This window comes from Poeciliopsis prolifica, unplaced genomic scaffold, assembly GCF_027474105.1.
Source record: "Poeciliopsis prolifica strain line A6 unplaced genomic scaffold, Auburn_PproV2 SCAFFOLD008, whole genome shotgun sequence".
Taxonomy (NCBI): domain Eukaryota; kingdom Metazoa; phylum Chordata; class Actinopteri; order Cyprinodontiformes; family Poeciliidae; genus Poeciliopsis; species Poeciliopsis prolifica.
Window position 1 is genome coordinate 3,542,372 of NW_026562383.1, and position 26,626 is coordinate 3,568,997.

At 41.4% G+C, this 26,626-nt stretch overlaps 1 protein-coding gene across 6 annotated transcripts; it reads left to right on the plus strand.

The window, feature by feature from the left end:
- The first annotated feature begins 994 nt into the window (after positions 1 to 994).
- LOC129361855 (SH3-containing GRB2-like protein 3-interacting protein 1) lies at positions 995 to 26,569 on the plus strand. 6 transcript variants are annotated; one of them, XM_055033008.1, is made up of 24 exons: positions 995 to 1,079; positions 4,622 to 5,242; positions 9,208 to 9,271; positions 9,662 to 9,707; positions 9,989 to 10,045; positions 10,340 to 10,397; positions 11,345 to 11,520; positions 12,063 to 12,074; positions 12,401 to 12,425; positions 12,906 to 12,975; positions 13,763 to 13,833; positions 13,920 to 13,994; positions 14,081 to 14,149; positions 14,231 to 14,992; positions 16,217 to 16,338; positions 16,423 to 16,573; positions 16,699 to 16,755; positions 17,654 to 17,765; positions 17,849 to 18,028; positions 19,068 to 19,200; positions 19,310 to 19,512; positions 20,247 to 20,311; positions 21,139 to 21,303; positions 21,416 to 26,569. In XM_055033008.1, exons 2-24 carry the CDS (start codon positions 5,233 to 5,235, stop codon positions 21,436 to 21,438), a joined length of 2,706 nt encoding a protein of 901 aa, XP_054888983.1. In that variant the 5' UTR covers positions 995 to 1,079; positions 4,622 to 5,232; the 3' UTR covers positions 21,439 to 26,569. The 6 variants fall into 6 exon arrangements, with proteins under 6 accessions (XP_054888983.1, XP_054888984.1, XP_054888986.1 ...); XM_055033009.1 differs by having other exon boundaries at positions 21,145 to 21,303; XM_055033011.1 differs by having other exon boundaries at positions 17,873 to 18,028.
- The last annotated feature ends 57 nt before the right edge of the window (positions 26,570 to 26,626 follow it).

The window sequence follows — 26,626 nt, forward strand, 5'->3', positions numbered from 1 at the left end:
CACGTACCGCCGTGATCGGATTACAGCGACGCTGCCAGCTGAACTCCCACCACACAAACTGTGTCATTTTCACAGCTCGTTAGGCGAATTTTATTTTTATTCGCGGACGGAAAGTTCAGAGCGCATGCAGGATTTTTAGATGTTGACGGCAAAAAACCCAAAACTGGCTGGGTTAAGACGCTGGTAAAAAAAAAAAAAAAATCTAATAAATGGGATGTGCATTTACAGGGTTGCACTGCCATCTAGTGGTGGAAATGACATTCCAAAGACATTCCTTTGGAGTGTAATTAATGTCGACTTTCAGGTGTTGTGAACTGACATTTTGCATGCTGATATGATAGTTAGCTGGTTGGAAAGAGTTTCATATATTCTAAATATTCTCAGCCCAAGCCCAAGAAACCAAAATGCTCAAATAAATAAATGTAAAAAAAGTCAAGACACACAGATGGCAAAGAGAGCAAAAAATAAAATGTCACAACTGAGATTGTCATTATGTTTACTATTATTATGCCGTCACAAGATAATGTGTAGCTGCAGTCACTGTTGTGACAAGTGAGTTTTTGTATGAAATATTGAATATATTGCATTTCTCTTTTCTTTTCGCGTGTAGAAAGAAGTTGTGGATCTTCCAAGCAGTCTCTGACATTATTTAAAATCACAAATAAAACCAAAAAACTAAATATTCAAACAAGAAAACAGTAAAACTCACATGCATTCAATCGACCTCGTTGTGCTTCCGGGTGACATCATCATCATCATCCCCAGAGTCCAAGGAGGACTAATTCGCTATTTCGAGACTATTCGCCTCTCACTAGCTGCGTTTTTAATTAACCAAAAAATTGCGCAAATTTATAATTAGAAAATGAATTCGCTTAATAAAAAAACGGCAATTTAAAAAAGCAAACAATTGGGTGGGGGGCGGCGGGGACCCTTTTCTAAATTGACGGAAAACCACCACAAAAACTTTCTTTCGCGCACGCGCGAGTCACGTGATCAACTGCAGCCCGTCACTCCTGGCAACAAAAAAAATAATAATAAAAAACGACGAAGAAGAACGAGGACGGACTCGGAGGATGACGGTTTGTTTGTTATTTAATTTCGGACACAGCGCGGTGCGGTCCATAAAAATGTGTGCCACTTTAAAGTACTGAATCTCAGCTCTAATGTAAAATGGCCGACTCCCACTTTCCCCCCAAAAGCATCGACTGTAACGGTAATGGCCGCCATAACTTTGAACGACTTGTCGCGTGAACTGGCTTATTCGCACATCTGCAATGGAAAGGCGGCTACTGTTGCTCCTGAATTCAGAGAGGAAAAATGAAACATTTGTCCTAATGCTTTGTCTTTTCTGACAAAGTCGCAGAAATTAAGTAAATAGTCTTTTTCTAGGCTAACCCCCTGCGATATTATGTCAATGCTAACGGGTTTAACGTGCTGTAAACCCACAGCTTGCCTCCCTGCTGGGACAGTACATTAGAACCTGTGGTCGTGAACTCACCTCAGGCAACACTCACCTGACACACCAGCAGGAAAGCGATGTCGCTTTTCAGCCACCAGCAGGCACTCTGAGTCTGTCACAGCGAGCGGTCTCACAACCATTAAGTGCAGAGCTTATGTTTCCAGTAGGAGAACTCTGTATGCTGTCCCTTTGTCCCCCAAAACAGAGGAGATCAAATGGAAATTCCTCCCCTGATGATTTCAAAATGATAAAATTGAAAAAACGAATTTAACCCTTTGTATCAGGCCAGTGGTGTTTACATGAATGAGGCTGGCATGGTTTGGTAGCCTGGACTAAAAATACTACAGCTTTACTGTATCCATGAATTTATAGACACTTAAAACTAAAATGGTTAAATAAAACTGAATACGGTCGAAGAAAACAGCGGTCACTCACAATTTCTCGGGATCATCTAACAATAAGTGCAACGCAAAGTACTTGGCACTACTTTTCTACGTCTATCAAGAGAACAGCTTTTATTTTTTTTATTAAACTTGGCTAAATGTAGGAGTCATTTTTAAAGAACGTGACCCACAGTTGTTCTGATAACTCAGAATGAATTTGTTCAAATGAGCCCAAAATAATGTGAAAACTGGATGCCTTTCCCTTAATTTTTCAAACATGTGAAAATTCCTTCTGAGTTTTGTATCTACTACAAAAGACATTCGCTTTCAACAAAAATCAAGCAAAAAAATAAAATAAATTGGACTTCTTTATGTGCTTGATTTTAGTTTTATATTTACCTCCTTATCCTGCGCAAACTTTTGAGTCGACAATTTTGCCCCACGTGTCAAAACGTTTGGACACCCCTGGTAGATTGTTTAGTACATTGCAACCACTAATTCATTCATAAGATACGTATTTCTGTCATGCAATACATAATACAGCTCAATTTTACAAAAACTGTTTCGATGAAGGTAAGTCCCACTACTCAGATAATGTAATCCTTGCTGCCGTGACCTATGACCCCTGGGTGGCTTCTTGCGTAAGAAGGGAAGCACACAGGAACACACCCTGGGCTCTTGCAAAGGTAAGCTCATTAACAACTATTGCTGGACGCTCATGCCAGCAGCGGGACCCAGAAATAGACCTCTCTGTTGACAACTAGATCAGGACGACGCGGTCACGTTCCGGGCTTCGTTTTTTAATCCGTCGTTCAGCGGCTTCTGGTTGTGAGACTCTTCATTAACATGTAGTTGTAGAAAATAAGATTCACAGATCAGCATCTTCAGCTGTGGTGAGGTCATCAGTACGAGAGATCGGAACCATCACAGACGAAACAACCAAACGTTTTCTCGTCTTTAAAATTTCATGACTGCTGCCATAGACATGTCAACTCCCACTGCCAACGCGCCGTGCGCCTCCTTTGAACTACCTTCTCCTCCAGCCAACTTTTAAATCTGCAAAATATTTTTAGCTGATTACATCGTCGCTGTTGTGTTGCGCTGCTGCACATGTCACATAGAGTCAGGGAAAAAGGAAAAAAAAAAAGGCCTGTCCTCTGCCACTCCCTTTTCCTTCTGGGCTAAAGTGAGAGGATGCAATAATTATAGCTGTCAGTTTTCGGCCTGCTGTGGTTGAATTGCTGTTACTGTTTTGCTGCATAGAGTCCAAACAGCAGAAACACTTTAAAAAGCATTTTAAAGATTTTTCTTAGGAGTTACTATCAGGAGCAGTTGGCCTTCCTGATGCAGAAAGATTTTAAAGGGGCAGTGTTATGTGTTTTCACAGCAGAAAGTGTCATTTAATAGCTTAGTTGAGTAACTGTTGTCTTCAGTTGTTATGAAAATGCTACATATATCAAACATGCCTTAAAAGAAATTTGACTTTGTGATTTAATGCGCTGAAATTGGGCTTCTGTCTCTTTAAGAAACTATTGCTCTTTCTGAAACGCCGCCTTCAGGAAGTCGTCACAACATGTCTATTAATCCATGCAACATTCCCACCAGCGATTCACTGAGAAGTAGCTCCTATTAAGAGCTCAGCAGATGCTCAGTTCCACTAGGTGTTTGCTAATTGCTGCTGGCTAGTCTGAAGGAGCTGAGTGTGTGAGTTTTCTGCACTGTGAGGTGGAAACTCAAAGGCTTGGAAACTGCAGCTGAAGTGGAAAATTAATAGTTTCACAAGTAAATGTAACTAGTTACTACGTAACTGACCATCTGAAAAACTAAATAAAGCTGAAGCACAACTGGACCCTTCAACATGAAAATGTCCCAAAACATCCTAGTAAATTTGCCAAAGGCAGATTCAAAATTAAGAAAGAAAATGTCCGGGGCCTAGTCAAAGCCCAGAGCCTACATGGGCTGCCCTCGATTGGGCTTCATATAAAAGAAACCCGTGGGACAATCTTTCTTCCGACCGATGTCAGAGACTTTTATTTGGCACAAGGACTGTATCACTAAATTTGTCAAAGCTGCAATATGCAACTTTCATAGAGAATATGTTTTTTACATATTTGTTGAAACTGTCACTTAGTTGTGACAGTTTGGTATAAGAAGGGTAATCTTCTCCTAGTGCGAACTAGAAACAACCAGTCAGAGACAGGAGGTGGGTCTTAACGCTGTCAGTCACAATCTTGTGAGGTGATGTTCATCCTCCCTTCCACTCCCACTTTTCTCTCTGCTATGCTCTAGCTAGCGTAGCCTGTTGTGAATGCTCATTCTAGTTAGCGTGAGCACAACTAGCAGATAAACAGTTTTCCCGTAATCATAAGTTGTTTCTCCACATTTAGCAGCACATTCACGAGAAATACTGGCAGCACTATGCCCCTCCTCCAGGCTCTGGTTGTTTTTGTTTGGGGTGCTTCATCAGACAGCAGCAACAACTCATGGAGGAGGTGGAGGAGATTAATCTTTTCACAGATTATCTGTCTCATAACAAACTGTCACGACATGGTCACTGTCTGAACAAACACACACACATTTTCTTTATAAAAGTTACATACCGCAGCTTTAAAGTGCCATTTTTTTTCCTCACTATGCATTTTTATTTCTCTAAATTTAATTTTATAAGTTAAAGTTAATATATTGAAATTAAATTCTTGTCTTTCCCAGAGAAGCATTTCTTCAGTAGGCATTTAAATGTCCACTACAAGCTGAGATCTTTTCTTCTTTTTTTTCACAGTGTGCATGCAGCTGAGTGTACGCTCAAGGCAAGGAAAGACGGCGCTAACTAACCGAGGCATTAGAGGACAACGGCCTGCCATGTGACCGTGCTTTCACGGATTGGCTCACTGCAGATGTGACATCACAGAGCTTCCTCCTCCTTCTCCCACTCTTCCTCTGCCTCTCTCTGCCCATCTAGCTCTCTGTGCTGCTCTCTCTTCCTCCTCAGCATCCCACCGCCCCCCACCTCATCCTCACCCCTTCACAGAGATGGCGTGTGTCGATGCTGCTCAGGCGTCCGGGGCCTAGTGCACTCAGGGAGGACACTCCCCTCCCGCCGTTCCTCCTGCTTTCCCCCCGTATTCGGAGTGTTTATTCCCTCAGTCTGTTTTCTTGCTCGTGGTCCTCCAAGTGTGTCGCGGTTTGTCGTCGTGCCTCCCTTGTGCGAGTCCGGCCCTCTTGAGGGTGGAAGAAATCAACATCGTGCTTCACAGCGGTGGAGGGAGGTGGAATGAGCTGTGCACAATTAGCCATGCCCTGCCCAGGCTCCGTTTCGGCCGCCTAGAGCTTTCTTCTTCTTCTGTCCACGTGTGCACCCCGGAGGGCGACGTAGGATGAAAATCAGCGACTATGATGCAAGGTAAATGTTCCGCGCAGCGCTTCTTCCTCTCGCAGTTCTCGCCACGTCCCCCTCTTGCCCTCTCGTGTCCTGCTGGGTCATTAAAGCTAGTGAATCCGTTGGTGTGATCTGTCATGCTGTGCGGAGTGAAGGAGGTATGTGCATGACCGGTTTAGCACCATTGCTGCAGCAGTGCGTGAGTGTGACATTGTGTGTGTGTGTGACAGGTTTACAGAGAGTGCAGCAGTGTGATGTTGGTTTAATGTGTTTTCTTTTGTATGTTTTAAGACGGTACGTCCACCTTGTAGATAACCGATAAACAGGATGCTCTGGTTTCAGGCTATCTGGTTTCCGTGTCAACATCAGTTGATGGATGGATGTAATCCGGTTTGCCATATGCAGAGTTTGGCCATGCACTTCCAGCCGCCTGGTGATGGAAGGTGGCTAATATTAGCAAAAGGCCTGCAGTCATCCTTCTATGATGATGTGCTCACTTGTCATGTGGGAATCCACACTCAACACAGACATCTGCAAGTTCATCACTGTTGCAGGGTCCCGGAAGAGTATTGAACTTTTTCTGCAATTTTTCAAGTTAGAACTGCAGACTTAAAGCTGCAGTGTGTAAAAGTTTTATTAAAGAAATATATTTTTTACATGTTATTTAGCTTTTACCATTTCTTCACTGAATAACATCAAACATATAATCTGTGAAAAGATCAATCTCTTCCACATCCTCCCTGAGCTACAACAGCCGTCAGAAGAAATGCACAGCTCCCAACCAAAAACAACCAATCAGAGCCAGGAGGAGGGCCTTTGCCCTGTCAGTCATCCTTGTGAATGTGCTGCTAAATGTGCTGTAGAAATATGTGTGCTGTGTAGAAATATGTGTGCTGTAAATGTAGAAATAGAAAAAGATCATACAGGAAAAGAGTTTTTCCACTGTCGTCTGTGGAGATGCTAACTAGCACTAGCATTCACGACAGGCTTTGCTGATGCGGAGAAGCTGTATCACAGTATTACTGAAATAAACTTGGAGCTTGTCTGGTTTTATTTGTCATAAAAGGACTATCTAATTCATAAGTCTTTCCAGCCTGTGCCAGAAGCACAGTGAATGCTATAGTTATGACCTCTGATTCATTTTTTCTCTAAGAAACAGTAGTTGGTTTGGTAGCTGCACAGTTTTCTTCTATCCTGAGCTGTGGTTGTAAATATTCTGTTTTGTGTAGAGATATGTATCCACTGCTGGTAAAACAAAGAAGTATCTTTAATACTATATTATCTGAAAGATAAGTAAGGTCTGACGATATTTTCATGCGGAGCACTAGCACTGAGGTGGTAGGCTAACGCTAGGATGTTTGCTCTCGGCTTTGATAGGACTCTTTGATTGTATATTTCAGAGCAGCTCCTTGAAATCATGTGGGACCAAAACTTAAAAAACTGCTGTAAGAACGTAGCACTTTGCTTTGAACATTGTAAATGTTTAAGATGAGTGTTTCAGCTGCTTTGAGTCTCTGTTTTCTGCAATACACGGCTCATCTGAGCAGAGTGCAAAGAGCAATCACATGGCAGACAGGAAACTTGTGCCGTCAATACAGCCTCTCATTGCAGCGGTAAGGGGTGAAAAAAAGAACCCATTTTCTTTATATCAGCCAAACAATGTGAACAACCTGTGTAGGAAGTACACAGGTTGTACTTGTGGCAGCAGCACTTGCTGGTTGACACTCTACTGCCTCCAGTAGCTCCAGACTCAAATGAAGGTCATATGAGTTAATGCAGAAAATATAAACTAAATTGTCCCTTTTTATAATGAAAACAAATCCTCCATGAAGACAGGAATGTGAGTGAGTCAGAGGTTTGCTCTCTTTTATCCGAGACAGAGAGTAGTGCAAACTGCTTAACACGTCAAGTTTCAATGTACTTTTTGTTTTGGCTGTGTCTGCAAAAAGCAAAAGCAGCATTAAATGAAAGGTTAATGAAGGAAGTGTTGCCATTTGAATTTAACATAAAGTCATTTGTTGACAAAATAATCAGTTTAGTCTATGCTGTTCAGCTCAAAGTGAACCTAAAGCATTGCATTTCATCATTCCCAGAACGTCCATCTATAAAAAAAAAGCCAATAAAACAAAATCAGATATTAACAATTTTTACAATAAAATTAAGCATCAGCTCTAAAATATACTGAGACAAGATGATACAAAATTAAAAAAAGCAATTATGTAATCTGTAAAGAAAGTGTCTTAAATCTCATCCAAACTGGCATATTGGAGACCTTCACGCAAGTGTATTTATAGATTCCTAATGTTTCACGAGCTTCTCCTCATGCGAGCCTCATAAACGGGTTGCCAAAACAAATCTTGCTGGAATACAAAGAGTGATCTGCATAGATGTGTATTCAACAAAAAAACTGTTTTCATTCATCCATACCGCTTCCTGCGTCCCCTCTAGAGGGCAAGCTCCATACTTTGAGAACCACTGCCATAACGCAACATACTGTACTGTACTGTCCTGTACCATGTCATACCATGTAGTACCATACCATATCAGGACATACCATACTTTATTTATAAGACTTGGCTGACCAAAGCGCTGTACAACCTAATGACCATAACATCATTAAAAAACCACAAAATAAAAACAATAAGTCATTCATTGTCCGTCACCCACTGATTTAAAAGCCAATAAGTGAAAGTGTTCATTCCAGGGCAACTGTGAAGGAGCAATTCCCACTCAAGTTTCAACTGAATTTTTTCCCGTCTCCATGTGTTTTCTGAAAGGGCCAATTAAATAAAGGTACTAGAAGTCAGCCCTCAAATCAAAATCAAATCAAATCAAATTTTATTTGTACAGCACATTTCAGCAGCAAGGCATTTCAAAGTGCTTTACATCATAAACACAAGAACACAAAGTCATGCATCATGGAATAAACAATACATTGTTACTTATTACATTTCAAATACATTTCTAAACAGGTGTGTTTTTAGTTGAGATTTAAAGGAAGTCAGGGTTTCTGCTGTTTTACAGTTTTCTGGAAGTTTGTTCCAAATTTTTGATGCATAAATGCTGAAAGCTGCTTCTCCTCTCTTGGTTCTGGTTCTGGGGATGCAGAGCAGACCAGAACCAGAAGACCTGAGAGGTCGGGAAGGTTGATACAACAACAGCAGATCTTTGATGTATTGTGGTGCTAAACCGTTCAGTGATTTGTAAACTAACAACAGTATTTTAAAATCTATTCTTTGAGCTACAGGGAGCCAGTGGAGGGACTTTAAAACTGGTGTTATGTGCTCTATCTTCCTGGTTTTAGTGAGGAAGATATCCAATCTGTTACATCTCTGATGTAACAGATTGGGTAGAAGGTGAGAACCCACAGCAGGATTGCTGCTATAAATTCATCCATCATTGTTGGGATGGGGAGTCTTCACATGCAGATTTTAGGCATAGCGTTGACGTCGATGTCACATGACTCCTCCGGTCACATCCTGCATTGCCAGCCCTTTATTTTATTTTTTAAGCATGGAGTTATGTGAATGGTCAGATAGCGCTCAGAGGCGGCTCGTTTCTGAAGGATCGTGACTGAGACGTTTGGCTAAAGAGTTCTACGGAAATCTAGCTCTGCATCGTTGCTCCTCTGTCGTTTCTTGAGCACCTCTAGTGAAGCCTCACTTGACCTTAGCATCAGTTGTCTTTCTGTTTTATGTTGGAAATAAGGGGGTGGAATTGGACCATCACCATTTCAGTCTGTGCTGCAGCTTTCTTCACATAGCGAAGAGTTTGTTCCAAATCGATATCTTCATTTAAACAGACATACTGCCAACTGTGCATTTCTTCTGTTTTTTCTGGAAAATGACATTCCTCCAAGGCTTATTACACTGTTAATCCTGTTTATTTGCTGTCAAATAGCTTTTATTGACAAGGCAATTGACTGAATATAAGGCACTCAAGCTGTAAATAATATTTATGATGACATTCCTCTCCATTTCCTGCATCAGGACTGAAAAAACGAACCAGGAAAGCCCTGGGCTTACGGAAGAAAGACAAGGACACAGATGCAACGTGAGTTCGCTCTGATGCCTCCATATTTATGCTGCAGGGCCACTCTCTAAAAACAGCCTAATAACTGAGGCAACAAAGCAGAAATGACAAACAGGAACTTTTTAGACAACATCCTGGTACAGAAAGCGTTTGCTAGATTTCAATGTGCTAATACACAAACAAGACAATATTTCAGAGTAAATATTTTTGCAACGTGAGGAACATTTTGCCACAATGTTGTCCCATACCACACCATGCCCTTCCATATTTACAAAGCACTCGTTGCAAACTACATTTCGTTGCTTTGTACATGTGACAGTGCAATGACAATAAAGTTGAATTCTATTCTATTCTATTTAGCAGGTTTGAATGTTTGTCTCCAATGTAACTTATCTGTTATATTTTAAACAGGAGCTCACCTGACAAAGAGGGAGGCGAAAGCGGAAAGAAAGGAAAAGTAGGTACAAAGAATGCTTCCTGTGTTTGTGGCCATAAACTAAAAAAAAATTAAAAAGTCAGAGTCTTGCATTCTTTATTTGTAAAACAGAGATTAAGCCAAAATGGAAGAAGAATTATGGAAAAAATATGCGTATTGCTTATTGTTGAATGTCTCCATTCATTTACTTTCAAACCTGATGCTGACTCAACATGTCCATCTTCGTCTCATCTCTAAGATTCACCTGTTTCCCATTCACCTCCAGAGTAGCTTTTAAATGACCAACATTGCTTTTGTTTCAGAAAAAGGCCAACGGAGCTCCTAACGGTTTCTGCGGGGAAATCGACTGGGACAGATATGTAAGTCTCCGCAGTAAACTCTTTGTTTGTCTACCCAGAACGCTCTGCTGTTTGCGCATTCTGAAGCAAGCCGACACTCTGTAGCTCTGGGATGAAATGGTCCCGCCGTTCCTGTTTTGTAAGTCGGGCTTTTAAATTCGCTGTTTGAAGAGAGTTACGGCTAAATGTCGTGGCGCTCGGCCAGCGAGCCAAACGTCTCGGGCAAGACATCCGTGAAGCCGAAGCTCCGTTTGCAATAGCTACTCTGCCTTTACCGCTCCGTTCTCGCTCTCTCTCTCTCTCTCTCTCTCTCAGGCCTCACCTGACGTCGACGAGGAGGGTTTCAGCCTGCGGCCCGGTGAGGGAGAGGATGATATCCTTTCAGCGAGACGAGGAAGCGGCGCTCTCGGAACATGTCGCTTGCGACGCTATTGACTTGTTTAGTGGAGTCACTCTTCAGCTGAGTGCCTTTTAGCATCAAACGAGACCAATCGATGGTCGTTCCCACCCCGCCACCCCCGTATGTTTGTCTCTGCAGTTGATAAAGAGACAAAGGAGCATTAAGGCAGGCGAACGCTGTGATCATTCTGCAAGTCTTTAGTCACTCCTTCAACGTTCTACTTCACCCACTCAGCTATTATGACATTCAGCGGTTTCAGCAGATTTCAGGAAGCTTTTAAATCATCTAGAATACTTGAAGACTAATTCACCTTCATTGTAGTCTTACACTGAAGGTGTACACAGACTGGTCTTTTGAGACCTTGTCATGGTACGTCTTCTGTTCTTCCCTGTTTTTGATGAGGGTGTTTTCACACCTGATAGTCCAGATGACTCAGTTTGATCTGGGACCAAAATTGCAACATTTGCTACATTTTCAGCTGGGGATGTTTGCTTTCACACATGCACTGTGTCAAAAGATCCAAACCACAGGCTGGTGCTGGCCTGTGGAGGTAAAGGAAGAGAGATGAAGATGAAGAAGACGATATGAGCACAACTTCTTTCGTACCAAAATGTAAACAAAAGTGGGAGTGTTAGATGTCAGTGGTTGTAGGATTTCTCCCATTAATGCTATCTCCTGTTTGTTTTGGTTGTCTGCTTGTAATTCACATCTGCATTCAAACCACAGCAGAGCTACCTTCAACTGAATCGAACCGAGATTTGCATTTTTAGGCGGACCAGAGTTTGCCTTTTGGATCCGAGTCAGATTTCGATTGCGCATTCACACCTCACCAAACAAACCGGACTTTCTCGGCTGACAAACAGACAGTGAGAGCAGTTTCAGATCAAATTCATCACACTTTGCCCTTGACAAGCGTTCACCAGCTTCCAAAGAAAAGCACTTCTTCTCCTCCAGCGACTCGGACGACGATGAGGACAGCAAGAAAAAGTTCAAAATCCGGATCAAGCCGCTGGTGGCGGACAGCGCGCAGTGTGTCCCCCCATCGATGGACGAGCTGAAAGCCTCCGTGGGAGGACTGGCACTCTCTCCTTCCCTGGTGAGCTGACACTGACAGAGTTCTACCTTATGACGTTTATTCTAGGGTCTCATCGTGTTCATCCTTTCTGTCAACTCTCTTCTTTCCATTGTAGAGGAGAAGTCCGGTAAGCTCCTTGTGTTTTTTTTTTCCTTCAAATGCCCCACCATCACAAAGGACTGTGGTGGAATGTCATTGTCTCTCTGTTTTTGCATGTAGATTCTGTTTTAACATACCCCTTTTTAGCACTAAAACCCACCACTTGTTGTTTTTTTGTTTTTACTTAAACTTTACTTCAACCTTTCTGGCAAAGCATGTGTTTGTTACATAATGCAAAGTAAGAAAAGAACACACACTAAGCTGTGAACTGGTCTCAGTTCAGCTTCTGCATGCCAAGTGGGCCGTCGCAGCGTGATTCGACGTTGGCAAAAGTATTGCATTATGGCAGCTTTGCGGTTGAAGTAAAGATGTGTTGTGTCCAGTTTTAGTTGTTGTCCCAATGACTGATTTGTCACTCACTCTCTGACCCAGGTCTGTTCTCTCTTCCTTTTTGCTGGTCTCAGAGACGCAGTCCGGTGAGTTTCTTTGGCTCCACCTGCTGGTTGGAGGCCTGAAAGACAACCTCCTTTTAAGTTGTGAACGTGCACAGATTACACAAATGGACAAGTATTTTCACTGATCGTTTAGAACAAAAAGCATTCTAAAAGTTAACAATGTAGTGAATAAAGCTGATGTTTTCAAATTCAAATAGAGTATAAGAAATATAATTATATTCAGTGCAAGACTGAGCGATTCTACATTACTGTAGAAATATTCTTTTTGTTTCTTTAATAACCTCATTAGAACACACTATAGAAGATTTGTATTGCTGACATCTGTTCTGTGCTTTTCCATTCTGCAGGGGATGATGAAAAGAAACCTCTCATGTGAGTACATTCATTTTCTTGCGTCATTATTGTTATGTATTATTACGTTTGTTATTTATTTATTTACCAAATTAGGCCATTGTTTTGACCTTTAATGCCTTGCAAAAATGTATAACCTACTGGAAAAAGTTTAAAAACGCAATCTTCAATGCAATTTATCAATATTTTGTGAGAGATATAATTGGGAAGCTGTAGAAAAGCGATATTTTTTTTCTAATTTTAAAATGTTTCTTGCATTTCAACTCAACCCCTTTAACTTTAATCTGAAAGAGCCACAATTGTTTGCAAAACAACTCAACCTTAGTAACAACAGATAAAGAACATCTATCAGAATAATCTCTCAGCAATTTTAAGTTACGAAATGTAAAAAAAAAAAAAAAACTTTTGTAAAGCAGCGTGTGTCATTACACTTTATGTTGGTCACTCTGTTAATCTTATCAATTTCTTATTTTGTTAGTTAAATGGTTGTTATTGTCATAGGTGAAGAGATTGCCCGACCCAGGCGCTCTACCCCAAGTTATGCATCTGAGATGCCAAGGTCTGTGATCCGGTAAACAGCTCTCAAGTGAATATTTTCATCAACGCCCTGGTATTTCTAGATAATATTCCTACATGATCTTCAAAAGTCTGGACAAGTCTTGAGTTGACTTTTTATTGTTTTCCAAGTCTGGAGAGGTTTGGAGTTTTAGTCTGGAAAATCATTTGAGCTTCCAGATACCGTTCGTTGTATTTACACAATAAAAACTTGAACTTTTGAACAATGAAGGGCTTTTTCGATTGATTTGATTCATGAAAGTTTTTGTGAAACATTCTGGAACTTACCAGGTGCAACTTGGCTGTATAATGAAGTGACTTGTGACCAGACGCTTACCCAGAGCTATCATGTAGTCTTTATGGATCTTTTCTAGAACTTTTACTACTTCTGAAACTTTCATGCACCTTTTCTAAAAGTTACCATCGTCTTGTAGTTCTACTAAGAATTCATGAAACTATCTAGCTATCAAGTTATGTAGCTGTCTAGATATCTATGTAGTTATTAAACTAACCAGTGATCCAGTTTAGATAGCTAGCTATAGCTAGCTAGCTGAATGCAATTTCAAAGAAAGTACCAGATAAGTTCAGAGAAAGTTCCATGGAAGTACTTAAAAGTACATAATCTCATAAATTTTATTGCTGAGAACATAGTTCAGCAGTACTCAGTCAGAAGAACACATGTTTGATGTAAAGTCCAAACTGACATACCTCAAGATGATCATTTCTGACTAGATCACCCAGAACTGGAACTATGTTGGCTGAGATGAGCACTGGCACTGTTTTGAATGTGTTTTCTCTTGCAGCGCCTCTGCGCCGCAGAACGTTCCTGCTTTGTTCAGGCTTCCTTCAGACAGCAGATATGCCAGATATGACGGTCTGTCTTCCTCTAATTAGACATAACTTCCGATATGTTGCGTTTCCTGCTCAAATCTGTCTTCTTATTTGTTGCGGCACTGTCAGTAATCCGTAGCGATGCATGGGGAGAACCCAGACCGTGTTCAGAATCCCAGCTGAGCCGAAGTTTTCCAACAGGAGGTGAGTAGGCGGGCCTTTGTTGTCCCAGTAAATCCAACTGATCTAGTGTGTGTGTGTTGGGTGATGCTGAACTGTCTCTCTTGCAGCTCCTCCACCGCTTCCTCCGAAAAACTTCCCTTCCAGAGGTCGGTATGGCTTTCCGTCAGACTTAGCAGGTAAATTTCCTTCTGAATTCATCGTTGGAAGTTGGTCTCGCCCTGTGATTTAACGGCTACTGTTCCAACTCATTCTTACAGCTGATCTGCCCAATGGTAGGGCGGCACGCAGCTCCGCCCCCATCTACCTGAACATCCTGTCACCGGCCTCATACCGGGGTTCACCGGGCCCCGACCTGGATGACGTGTTCGGCCCCGCTGACAGCACCAGAACGAGGGAGGACGCACCATCTCCCAGATGGGTCACGTTCACGGACGATCGACCGCCACCCCCTGACGAGCCAGCTCCCCCGCCACCGCCGGACTCTCCTCCCCCAGACACGCCCACCTCCACGCCTTCCACGCCCGGCCTCTCACCTGGACCGCCCCCGAACGAGCCCCCTCCTTCTCCACCATGCTTTCCCCCTGGCTCCTCCCCTCCTTTCACGCCGCTAGACTCACCCCCCTCCATTGTTCTCGGCCCTCCGCCCCCAGATGAGCCAGCTCCCCCCTTACCGCCTGACTTCTCTCCTACCGAGTCTCCTCCTGCTTTCCTCGAAGAAGAAGGAGTCGACGAGGAGGTTCTGCAGTTCGCAGGATACGCCTGCGCCCCTGTGCCCATCAGCCCCGTTCCTCCTCTGCCGGCAGAGCGGAGGTCCCCGCGGGCGGCGGTCACGTCTCCTTTAGTCTACGGGACTCTGGGAGGAAAGAAGACTCCAGAGGGAGCGTACCAGAGAGATGAAGTTCCAGAAGTGACAGGCTCTCCCAGAGAGTTGACACCCAGCTTTAGGGGAACGCCGCCTCCTCTTCCTCTATCTGCGTACCGGTCCATCATGTCTTCCCCTGGGCCCTATTCTGGCAGCAGTGAGTGTTCTGCTCTCTTTGTAAATATGAAGCCCACCTTCAGGTGAATTTAAAGGGGCAGTGTTGTGCCAAGTTGACCTTTTTAACTCTTACAAGATTGTTTAATGTTGGTCTCTCATCAAAATCATACATGGACTGTTACTTTGTAAATATTTAGGATCTCAGGGTTGAACTTTTGAGTGGACGAGGTTGATGTTTTTCTCTGTGGGCGCTGTATTAACGCTCAGGCTTTAGTCCATCCAAATGCAGGAACTCCTGCTTTTGTTCCGGTCAACCAATGATGATGATCAGTAAATAAAGTATGTTTAAGTATTAGCAACATCAATGTACTTGGTGTTGATTTACACAGATTTTAAATTTTGGCATCAGATTGTATATAGGGGCATTATTATGTGTTTTCCAGGCACATAGTGCTACTTTATAGCACTATAAAGTCATAGTCAAATTTACAAGGTCATATTTCTTCAAAGTCATATTTGAAGAAATATATGACTTCAAATATGAAGTCACATTTGAAGAAATATGACTGTAATTTAATGCCTTGAAATTGGGTCTCTGTCTCTTTAAAAACTCCTCCTATTTCTGAAGCTCCGCTTTCAGGAAGTCATCACAACATGGCTCCTCTATTAAAATTTTAACAAAGTTTTTTACCAGCATAGCTCTAAAAAGTAGCTCCTAGAATGAGCCCAGTAGATGTGCAGCTCCATCAGATGTTTGCTAATTGCTGCTGGCTAGTCTGAAGGAGCTCAGTAGTGGCGTTGTGGTTGAGAGCTCCTTTGTGAGGGTGGAAACTTGGAAGTTGCAGCTCAGAGGAGGTGCTGAGCCTTGAAGGCGGGGCAAAGTCCACCCAGGTGTTTTGCACAACTGAATGGTTGCCATGGGAGATTAAAGGATTTCTCTAATATACATGAAAGAATCAAAGCAACACTTCAGGTATGTTTTTGATGACGAAATAACATTATTATTAATGACGATTTCACATGATACCAGGATAAAACTCCTTCAACGATCTGTTAAGAGTGTATTGACAGCAAGACACAGTTAGTTACAGTAAACATGTTCCAATGTCAATAACAATAGTGTCATTAAAATCAAAACTACTTTCTTGTCTGTTTTCCTTATGAGTTTGCATTTCTGTAGATTTACAAGTTTGTAAACCTTGGATCGCTTGATTTTTGACTGACATGAAATAAAGTGTCACCCAGACTCTGGTGCTCCCTGCAGGCCCCTCGTCTCCAGCCCGCCCTGCCACGCCTCAGTCCCGGGGGAGTCCAGTGCCTCCGCCTCCTCCTCCCCGACCGTCCTCGCGACCGAAGCTACCCCCGGGAAAACCAATCGCAGACCTGGTGCGTAGAAAAACTCCCAGCTTCAGGATAAAATCTCTCAGTTTTCAGGGTTGAGGCCGAACGGAGCTCCATTCTCTTTCTCAGAGTCGGCCTTTCAGCCCTCCGGTTTCAGGAAGCCCTCCGCCTTTTGCCCCCCTGGCCCGTGCCGAGAGCTCCTCCTCTCTGTCCTCCGTCACCTCTCACAGCACGGCGTCCACTCCCACCTTGGGTCGGGACCTCAGCATGCCCACCGCAGGTACGCAGGCTGCCACGCGCGTCTCGCCACGTCCACATGCCGTCTTGCCTCTTGTCGTCATGTCCTTGCCTGACTGTCTTGTCCGTCTCATGACTCTCTCCTCCTCATGTCTCTGCCCCACCCAGAGGCCTCGCAGCCTCTGGTTTGGTTTGACCACGGCAGGTTTTATTTAGCTTTTGAAGGTGAGTCGCTCCGGGGCGCTGCAGCAGCACCAGAACATGAACATGAAGAAAGCTCTTCTTCATGCTCTTGCTGCCCATCCCATCTCCTACTCACCCAGATCCCTGAGTTGTACGGATGTGCAGTGCTGGTCCCAAGTTCACCAACGCTCATCATGAATTTCAAACTAATTTGTGGCTTTTAATAATTTGTTTCAACTGCTCTTCTTTTCTTGTTTTTCAATGGTAGCGTGACTCTTACTTCTAGTGACAATTATTTTAGTTATTGATTCATTCTGACGATTAATCCAGTCAACGATTAATCGATTACTAAATTAGTTGACGATTATTTAAACAATCGATTCATCGCGATTAATCTGATTAATTGCTTCAGCCCCGGTGACAAGAAAGTAACTTCGGGGAGTTTCCAAATCTAGAACTGGCTGTTCACATCTGCAGATTAACAATAGTCAGCCTGTTACTGACTTTGTGACTTCATTTTAATACTTTGTGACTTTTCAGACAAAAAGTACGTAAATTGTGTCAGCCAAAATTGGAATGGGCCGATCAGGCTTTTAAAAAATTGTTGATCGGCTTCCCTTCTAAAGCTGAATATTACTGTTGAATGGATAAAGTTAAGCCTACACATATAGTTAGAGTGAAGATTACCAAAATCTCACTCCAGAGAAATGTTTAAAACTACTAAAACTGTTTGTTAAATACCTTTAAAAAATGTTCCCATCGATTATTAAAATCCCAGATGAATCATGATGAGTGCATGTGAACGTCTGAGCAACACTGTGGATAGTTTGGTTTGAGCTTCACCTGTTATCTTTTGTTGCTCCCTTTTATAGATTTGTGGCAGCAAACACTGCATTAGGAGATTTCTTACGGTCATCTTTTGGTTTTATGTCCTAACCAGGCTGCTCTAGAGGGCCCAGCCCGCTCACCATGGGGCCCCAGGATACCCTGCCGGTCGCTGCTGCATTCACCGAAACCATCAATGCTTATTTCAAAGGCGCTGACCCCAGCAAGTAAGCAAAAAAAAATATATAAAAAAAAAAGAGTTCTCTCAGTATGACTGATATTTCACAGTTCGGTTTGCGTGTCTTGGAAGTGTTGCCTTCTCCGTCTGCTGCAGATGTGCGGTGAAGATCACCGGGGAGATGGTCCTCTCCTTCCCCGCAGGTATAACCCGGCACTTCGCTTGCCACCCGACTCAACCCGTCCTCACCTTCGTCATCAGCAACTACAGCCGCCTGGAGCAAGTCCTGCCCAATCCACAGCTGCTCTGCTGGTGAGCTTCGACACAGCAAAGTTGCCTTTTTTTTCTGGGCCATGAAATCCAGTTAATGCTAATATTTGGGGCTACATTTCTGTGCAAAGGTGTTATGAATCTTTTAGTTTGATTATTATTGCTTACTCCTGGGGTTTTTGTTCCAGATCAGTGGTGCATATTTGGTCCTGGTTCTGGAGAGGCAGAGCAGAACCAGAACCAAAGTAAGAACTGAATTGGTCAAAGTCAAAGTCCGGATCTAAAATTAAGAGAATCTGTTGGACAACCTGATAACTGAACTGAAAAACAAAGAATGGACAATAATAGTGGAGGCAGAACTTAAAACACCTTGTTTCAACCGGATGAAATGCGTACACACGCCACACTTTTAAGATTTTTGTTTGTAAAACAAAGTGATGCATTCACAGTAGCTGCATTTCCACTGACTATGTTATTGTGTATTTTGACTCTTAGAAAATAATTTCGCTTAATGGAAACAAAAGCGTTTTGAAAAACAAGTCTTGTTTTTCGATAAAACGTTTTTGTTCCAGGATAAGTCGGGGGGGGGATTTTCTGGTCGTATCTAAATTGATTTGTTTCGCAAAACACTTTTTTCACATCACACAAGTCACACGATCAGCAAGTTGCCACCGGCAGAAACCATGAAGAAGACGACACACTTGCGGCGCAGCTGGGTTTTTCAATGGCGTATCGACTGAACAAACTGATTCACACGTGGTTTTAAACGCGTTTCTTGCTTAATGTAAACACTGCAATTGTGAAATTGTGTTGGTTTTTGTTTTTTTCGAAATTAGTGCAATCTCGATTGAAGTTTTGCACACATTTGTAATGAAACACAGCTAATTAAGCACTACTTTGTGTGGGCCTATTACATAAAATCCGAGTGAAACTCATTGAAGCTTGTGGTTAAGCGTTAGCGCTGCAGCCGACCATCTCGGACGTGGACAGGAATAAATTGTGCGCATGAATTATCCTTTTATGATCCTTTTTATGCCTGAGCGGAACATTGTTCAAGAACATTGCTCTTGTTGCTCTGCAGCGATACAGCTCCAGACGGTGTCGACATCAAGGAGTTCTGGGTAAACATGCCAAACCTGATTACCCATCTGAAGAAAGTGGCAGAACAGAAGCCTCAGGCGACATACTACAATGTGGATATGATCAAATACCAAGTACAGTCTGCCTTTTTTTTTTTTTTCTTTTTTAATCTCTCTAACATTATTCCTCTTATTGAAGACATTAACTCTAGTTCACATTTTCCTCTTGGTGTTTTCCCATCAGGTGTCAGCAGAGGGGATCCAGTCCACTCCTCTGAACCTGGCCGTGAGCTGGCGGGGGGATTCCGTCAACACCGACCTGCGAATAGATTACAAATACAACGCGGAGGCCATGGCCGCCCCGGTGCCGCTACACAACATCCACTTTGTGGTTCCGGTGAACGGAGCTGTAACCCGGCTGCACACCATGATCCCCCCCGCCACATGGTAAAGGTCACCTCTGAACCCCGAAACCACATCCTGTCTACGAATTAGGCTCAGATGATAAGTCAGTTTTATTGGTTCATTTAATTTTTTGTTTTTGAAGATTTGGACCTTTCTCAATAATGAACTCCTTTGGTTTTCATAATTCAAAGCGACGCCCGAGGCGGCCATTTTCTATTCTGTTTCAACTTTGAATTCTGGGCAGCTCTCAGTCTGAAGATAGGAGCCAGGCTGAGATGCTTTCCTGTTTTCAATTGTGAGATTACAGTCGTAAAGTTACAGGGATGCAGTTGTTACAAAGTGGTAATTTTATGAAAACTCCAACATGAAAAAAAAAAAGACAAAAAGGGAAGTTTCCAAGCTTTTTTTTAAATTAAATTAACCTTTTTTCCTGTCATTTTTGCATTTTTTGTCTGTTAAAATTTTATCCTTTTTCTGATGACAATTTTTTTTAAATTTGAACAAAAATTCTGGTAGCCTGGCCCTGATAGTCATACAACTCACAGAAGAGATGACTGACATAAACGACACTTTTTGAAAATGTTTTCCGGTGTGAAAAAATTGCAGGTTTAATTTTTGAACCATATTGTTGAGCCATGCTGTGAGTAATGGGCTTCTGCCATCTTTGCCACCTAACCTTCCTTCTTATTGTCCAGTGTATGAAGAGGAAAATATGCAGGTTAATCCGCAAGTCTATTAAACATGACATATTTTATGTCGTTCTCTCTCTCATTCAGGAATCCAGAGCAGCAAACGATTCAGTGGAAAATCCAAAGCCTGTCTCAAAGATCTGAAAATGGAGGCAAGTGTTGTTTTGTTTTGTTTTGTTTTGGGTTTTTTTGTTTGTTTGTTTTTTGGTTGAAAATCACTTTATCTTTCCCTAAAAATACAGTCATTGGAAAAAAAATACTGACGGGATCTGAACTTTTTCTGTAGCATTTCTCGCAAAATTCAAATTCATGTCGTCCTTCAGTGAGTTGAGTGGAGGATCACATCATACAGCAGCTTAAGAAATGTACAAATGTTACCTGAAATACACAAAGTGAGCTTATTTTTATTTGCTTTACTGCATATTATCAAACTACAAAATTCAAGTGTGTTCTGTTTTCTTGTATTTTTGTCTCAAATCTTTCATCTTTGTTTTGTCATTTCTGTCACTTCCTGGTGCAGTTTGGGTTACTGACTGTGATTTGTTCTTTTTCATCCGAGTAATACAGCGATCGGATGAGAATAATCTGTAATTTCCTGCTGCTGTGGTTCAGTACTTTGGAGTTGGTTTTGCTTATGAAAGATGCATGATGACGTTTCACGCCTTTTTGGCCTCATTGGTGTTCCGTACATGAGGAGCAGAAACGTCAGAACAAAACGCAAATCTTATAATCGAGTGCGAGTTATAAACGACCAATACCACGAATTATTGTTTGCTTACATTGATCAATGCGCTCACACCTGATTCACCGCTCGCCAGTATTGGTGGCACAAAGGCAGCGCCATAGAAAAGTGAGAAAGCCTCCAGAAAATGATCAAAGTCCAAACCTAGAAACCTCAAAGGAATAAACAACATGGCATATTTTTTCCAATGACTGCATTGCTCTATTACGCAAAGTCAGACATGTGCATATTGTGTAGGAGTAGGGGCTCTATTGGGCCGGTTCCAGATGGAGGAGGGTCCCTGTAAGCCGTCCCAGCTGGCCGTCCAGTTCACCAGCGAGGGAAGCACGCTGTCCGGCTGCGACATCCAGCTCGTTGGGACCGGCTACCGGCTGTCTCTGGTCAAGAAGAGATTCGCTGCAGGTCGGCTCCGAGTTCATTTTCAATTCCCAACCTTTTGCATCCATCAAGATCCTCCTAATCCCCGATCCTCCTGATGTGTTTGTTGTCTTTTTTTTTGTTTGTTTTTGGACAGGAAAGTATTTGGCAGATAACTAGTGAAAGCTGTCGACGAAGAGCGCTGAGGAAATGTGGCTTTTTGACTGTGAGGACTACGGATTCATCCCACGTTTAGTGCTCTTGACTAATTCTCCTCAGCAAGCCGTCGGCGTGAACGGTGGAGGTCTGCTACAAGAACACAGTTTATGCAAGCTAACACAAATCATCCTTTGTGCACCTGGAACGGATTTAAAGACGATGAGCTGTCAAGTATTTGTTGTTTTGGTGTAAAGAAAAAGACAACAACAAAAAAATAATAATTGTAACTCATTCAGTGATCCAGCCTTATTTATTTAGTTATTTGTTCTTCAGTTGGTCATTGCTGTAGATGCACTGTGAGAGGTGATGGGAGATGATTGTATAAAGTCTAGAACAATCTGAAAGGGGGGGAACTAGATCTGGTTGACACTGCCACCTCCCATCAGACAGTCAGAGTGAGAGTCCGTATTTTCATCCAATCAGAACCGTTCCCTCTGTTTTTAAGCCGCTTCGAAATGAAAACTACGCTAATTAGCATTTTGAGGCGACTGATGAGGATATAAAATTTGCCATGCCTTGCAAAAATATTCCTTTTGCTGTTTTTTGTGGTCTGTCGTTAAAACCCAAACTTCAGTTTGATTTTGATTGATTTGGGATTTGATACAACATTCCAACACGAAGTAGAGCCTGACTGCGAACTGGATGGTTTTCAGTTGCTTAGCGGATAAAAATATGAAATAAAATCCACCTCAGTGAGTGAAGACTCAAGAAAGAAAATCAATTTTTTGCTGCAATTGCGTCTACAACCGTCTACCAACTCTGCACATGTAAAGTCAGACATATTTGTCGTTAACCAAGCCACTCAGATTCAGTTGAACATTTTAAAACGGGGATCTGCACCCTTTGCAATCCAAAGAGCAGCTAAATAAAACTGGCTTAGAGCTGCTAATGTAACAAGACCTGTGGAAAAGACGACATATTTTTTCCTGAACATCTGCTATTGGTAATTTGATTAATGTTTTTTTTTTATTTTTGGTGATTAAACTAAAGAAAAAAAACTGATAAATTTTCCTCTGTGGAAAACGGTGCAAAGAAAACGTCAGTATAAGAGTAATTCATATAAATGTAAATTATCCTTTTAGGGTAATTCTGTTTTGGGAATTCAATGTAATTGCGGCACAAAAAAAAACAACTGCTGAGACCTGCATTAGTTAGCACAGCTATATTTAAAAACATTCGCTGGTTCTTTGTCATTTTTTTCCAAAGTTATATCACTGAAGGCCTGCAGCTGCCAAGTTTTCCCCGTAGTTTTGAGCATGCTGCGCTTTGTTTCGATCTGTCGTTTAAAATTATAAAACATTACAGTGAAGTTTGATGGAATGTGACAAAACTATATAAAAAAAGTTTTTATGAATCAAAACACCAATTGGTAGGAATGTTTGGGGATTTTTGCTTTTCATAATTCTAGAATTTGGTAAAATGGCTTTTTTTTCCCTCACTGCGTCGGACTTCCTGAAAGCGTCAGACTTTTCATCTCCTGGTGTTTTGACTTAGAGGATCAAATAGTGATTTGATTTTAAATGCAAAACCATGAGAATGAATCACTCCTCTTCAAAATTCTATAAAACAAAATCTTTGGTTGTGTTCAGGACCAGCACAGACTTATAGCGCTAGCTACATTCGTGGATTACGGAGCTCTGTTGGCACCCCTGGTAAAGATGTGTAAAAAGTCTAAAAATGAATCAATATTGTACTTGGTTCCTCTGATCGACAACTTCCTTTTTTTTAAAAAAAAAAAAAAGTAACAGCACTTAGTCTTCCTTTGTAACACAGAGAAGGAGAAAAACATCTTTATCTTTGTTAGCACACCACTAGCCAAAAGGTTAGCAACACTAGTTAAAAAGCTAGCGGTGGCCACCCTAATCCCAAAGCTTTAATCATAAACATTAGGTCCACTAAAGCTAACGGTGATGTGTGGAAGCTAATGCTAAGCGCTAATTTCAGCCATGTTCATACACCATGTGCTAATGACACATGTTATGTATTGTTCTGTATATTGTTTGGTTTTTTGTAGACTTGCCACCTATTCAGTAAAGTTTCTTTACATAATAAAAGAGAACATGAAGAGGGGACTTCAAAATAAGAGCATGAATATGAATGTCTAACTACTTGAAGAATTCAGTCGTTGACTCAACAACTGAGGTCTTCGTTCAGTTAACGAACGAAGACTTAACTTGTTTAACATGTCAAACAAGTTTAGTTTTCACAGTTAGCAAAAAGGCTAAAGGAAATGTTAGCATGTAAATGGAAGCGTGCCCACCACTGGTTAATTTAATTTTAAGTAGAACTCATTAAATACATAGACAGATATTTGTTAATGTTTTAACAGTTAGTTAATGGCTAGTTTTATCAAAAAAATGTATAAAAAAATTGGTGTTTGCAATGAAAGATGCATTTACTTTAAGGGATTTTCCTCCACACATCTTTCCAGAGAATGTCAGTAAGTGTTGCTAGCACTGTAAATAAAGTAGCGCCATACTGATACATGCAACAAATCATGGTAGTAGGTTTTGGCGGTTTTATGGGGGATTTCGTTCGTTCGGTGGGTTGCGGCTCCCCCTGGGCCAGTCGGAGTAAACGGCTCAAAGTCCGACATGTTTGCTGTGGGATACGCGAGCGCATACGAGTGCCATACGTGGACGAGGAGGAGAAGTTGCTGAAGACGTTTCAGAGTTGATGACTGTAGGAAGTTGCCTTTGATGCTGCTAAAACCTATACGGTCACTTTTTGTTGGCCAGGACCTCGAGGTCGTTAATAGGGAGTTTTTAGAGATGTTCTGGGTGTCGTCGGTCAACAGTAGAACGTCTTTTCTAATGGGGACGGCACTATTTAAGTCTCTGTTTTATTATTTCCTTCCTTTTGTCACCACCATAAATACACGATTTATCGTTTTCTAATAGCAATATTTTAAAGCCTATGTGTAAAAAGTGTACATATATATATAAATATATATATATCTATAAGAGCCGTTTCGGACATTTGTCTGGACATATGGACGTGTCTGTGGTCGTCCCTTAGTTTGTTGATGTCAGCACTCGGAATACATTTAGTTGACGACACGCTCCTCATCTGGTGTTTTTTATGCAAGTTTGTGTTCAGAAATAATAATTTAGAACAACAAACAAAAAAAAGCTACTTCTGGATGTTTCCTATTGGTGCCACATCAAAGTGTTTTCGTCCCCCACCGTTCCCATGGAAGCAATACCAGTTTGTCCATCTTCATCCTGGTCATGATGTGTGTGTGTGTGTTTGCTGTGTAGGTGTGCTTTGGGACGAGACTTTTAGCTTTCTCTTAAGTCTCCACTGGACGTTTCGCTGTCCACGCACCTTCGAACACTCACTGTCGATAAATCCGGCATGTCATTGATATACCTAGAGGTGTTTTCCATGCGATGTTAATGCCGTTTGTTTTCGGTCGGCGCACAGAATCCAGTTTCACTGCATCTTGTCGCGCAACGTGTTTTGCACATCACATTCACTTTGTTTACTCGACTTGGTCCGGGTTACATATTTGCGACGACGTGTCGGGGCCATTGCAGTTGGGCAAAAACGGAGCATAAATTTCTGCTAAAAAAAACTGTTGAAATTTTGAGGTTGATATCAGAAATCTCCCAGAAGAAAGAAAAAAAAAATTCTGAGCTCTAAAAGGCAAAAATTTTGCAAGAGTAAACCCACTAAATGTTTTCGTTTCTTGGAACATTTTTGATTTTTTTTTTTAACTCAAGACATTTTCAAAACAAAATTTCTAGAAGATTTCTGAGATTAATCTAAAAGATTTTAGAGTTTTTTTTTCCAACAGTTTTACTTTTCAAGCTCAGAAATTTCCATGTTTTCTTTGTGGGATAGAAAATTTCAGATATTTTTTAGTGAAAATGTACTCCTTTTTTTCTATCTGCAATGACCCTAATAAACAGTCGCAGCCATCTGATTCTTTAGAAGAAAAAAATGTATTTTTCAGTGGAGTGTGCAGAATTGATTTTATTTTTCTTCTAGTTTTTTACAGTGCCTTGTAAAAGTAATCACGCCCATATTCTCCTGTTTTGTGACGTCACAACAAACCTCAGTGTGTTTTTTTGCAAGAAACCAAAACAAAATGTGTATATGTAAAGTTACTGAAACATAATGGAGAACAGAATTTTCCAAAGAAATTCAGTTAAAAATCTCAAAAGTGTTTCAGTTTTCAGATAAGACTGAACATTTATCCATGAGAAGTTTGACGATTGTCTTATGACCTCCACAGGATGCAAACCATTAATTGTCTTATTTATTGTGAATTAATGGTTCATTAGATTAAAATGAGTTCCAATCGATAAGCATTGTCGGCTTAGTGTTGTGGTTCAGCCGCCATCCAGCAGAGGGCGCCGCTGATCATCCTTAAGTGGAGCCGTATTCCGAGAAATGGTAAAAAATAAACTGGTGTGGCATGAACAAAAAGCACTTTATGCTATGTTTTGAAACATAAACATTCAAGAAGCTCATTGAGTTTTACCTCAATATCAATACCTCATGCCGGAGCAGCGTAACATGATACATTGGAATCGGAAGAGGCATGGTAAAATGGAAAGACGAGGAGCCTCTGGTACAGAAGAAAACGCAGATTTTAAAGAAAATGGCCGCTTATCAATTAATTGTGAATAAACCCATAAATTTGATCAACTTTAGATCGACTCATTAATCAGGAACCTGCATCCATATGACCTGCCCGTCCTTTAAACTTCTCCAAATCCTTCTTCCAAAAAATAAAATAAAATAAAAAAAAAAACTCCCTACAAAGCACACTGAGTTTTGTAGCTTTACTGTGACAAACTGAAAGGGTTTAAGAGGCTGTGGATACTGTTACAAGGATTTGCATAACTATATTTATATAATTTTTTTCTTTTGCCTTACTGATGGATAAAAACAACGGTTATCATGTGATCCTCTTCCTCGACTTTTCTCTGCCTTTTGGCTGTAACGTTTTTAATGTGATAGAGTCAGAATATGCAAACATCTCATGTAAATTTCACACCCAAAGCTTTTAAAAAGTAAATATAAGAAAAAGTCTATATAATGTAACATCTGTTTTACTTGGTAATAAAGAAGAGAAAACCGATGAAGGACGTCTTCGTGTTACTTCAGGAGTTTTAAGCAAATGTGTCGAGATGTATAA

What these genes read in the sequence shown, in the direction of transcription:
- LOC129361855 (XM_055033008.1), top strand. An exon ending in CTTTCCGTCAGACTTAGCAG is followed by an intron (nt 14,150 to 14,230) that starts GTAAATTTCCTT and finishes TCATTCTTACAG; the next exon opens with CTGATCTGCCCAATGGTAGG. An exon ending in CAAGAAGAGATTCGCTGCAG is followed by an intron (nt 21,304 to 21,415) that starts GTCGGCTCCGAG and finishes GTTTTTGGACAG; the next exon opens with GAAAGTATTTGGCAGATAAC.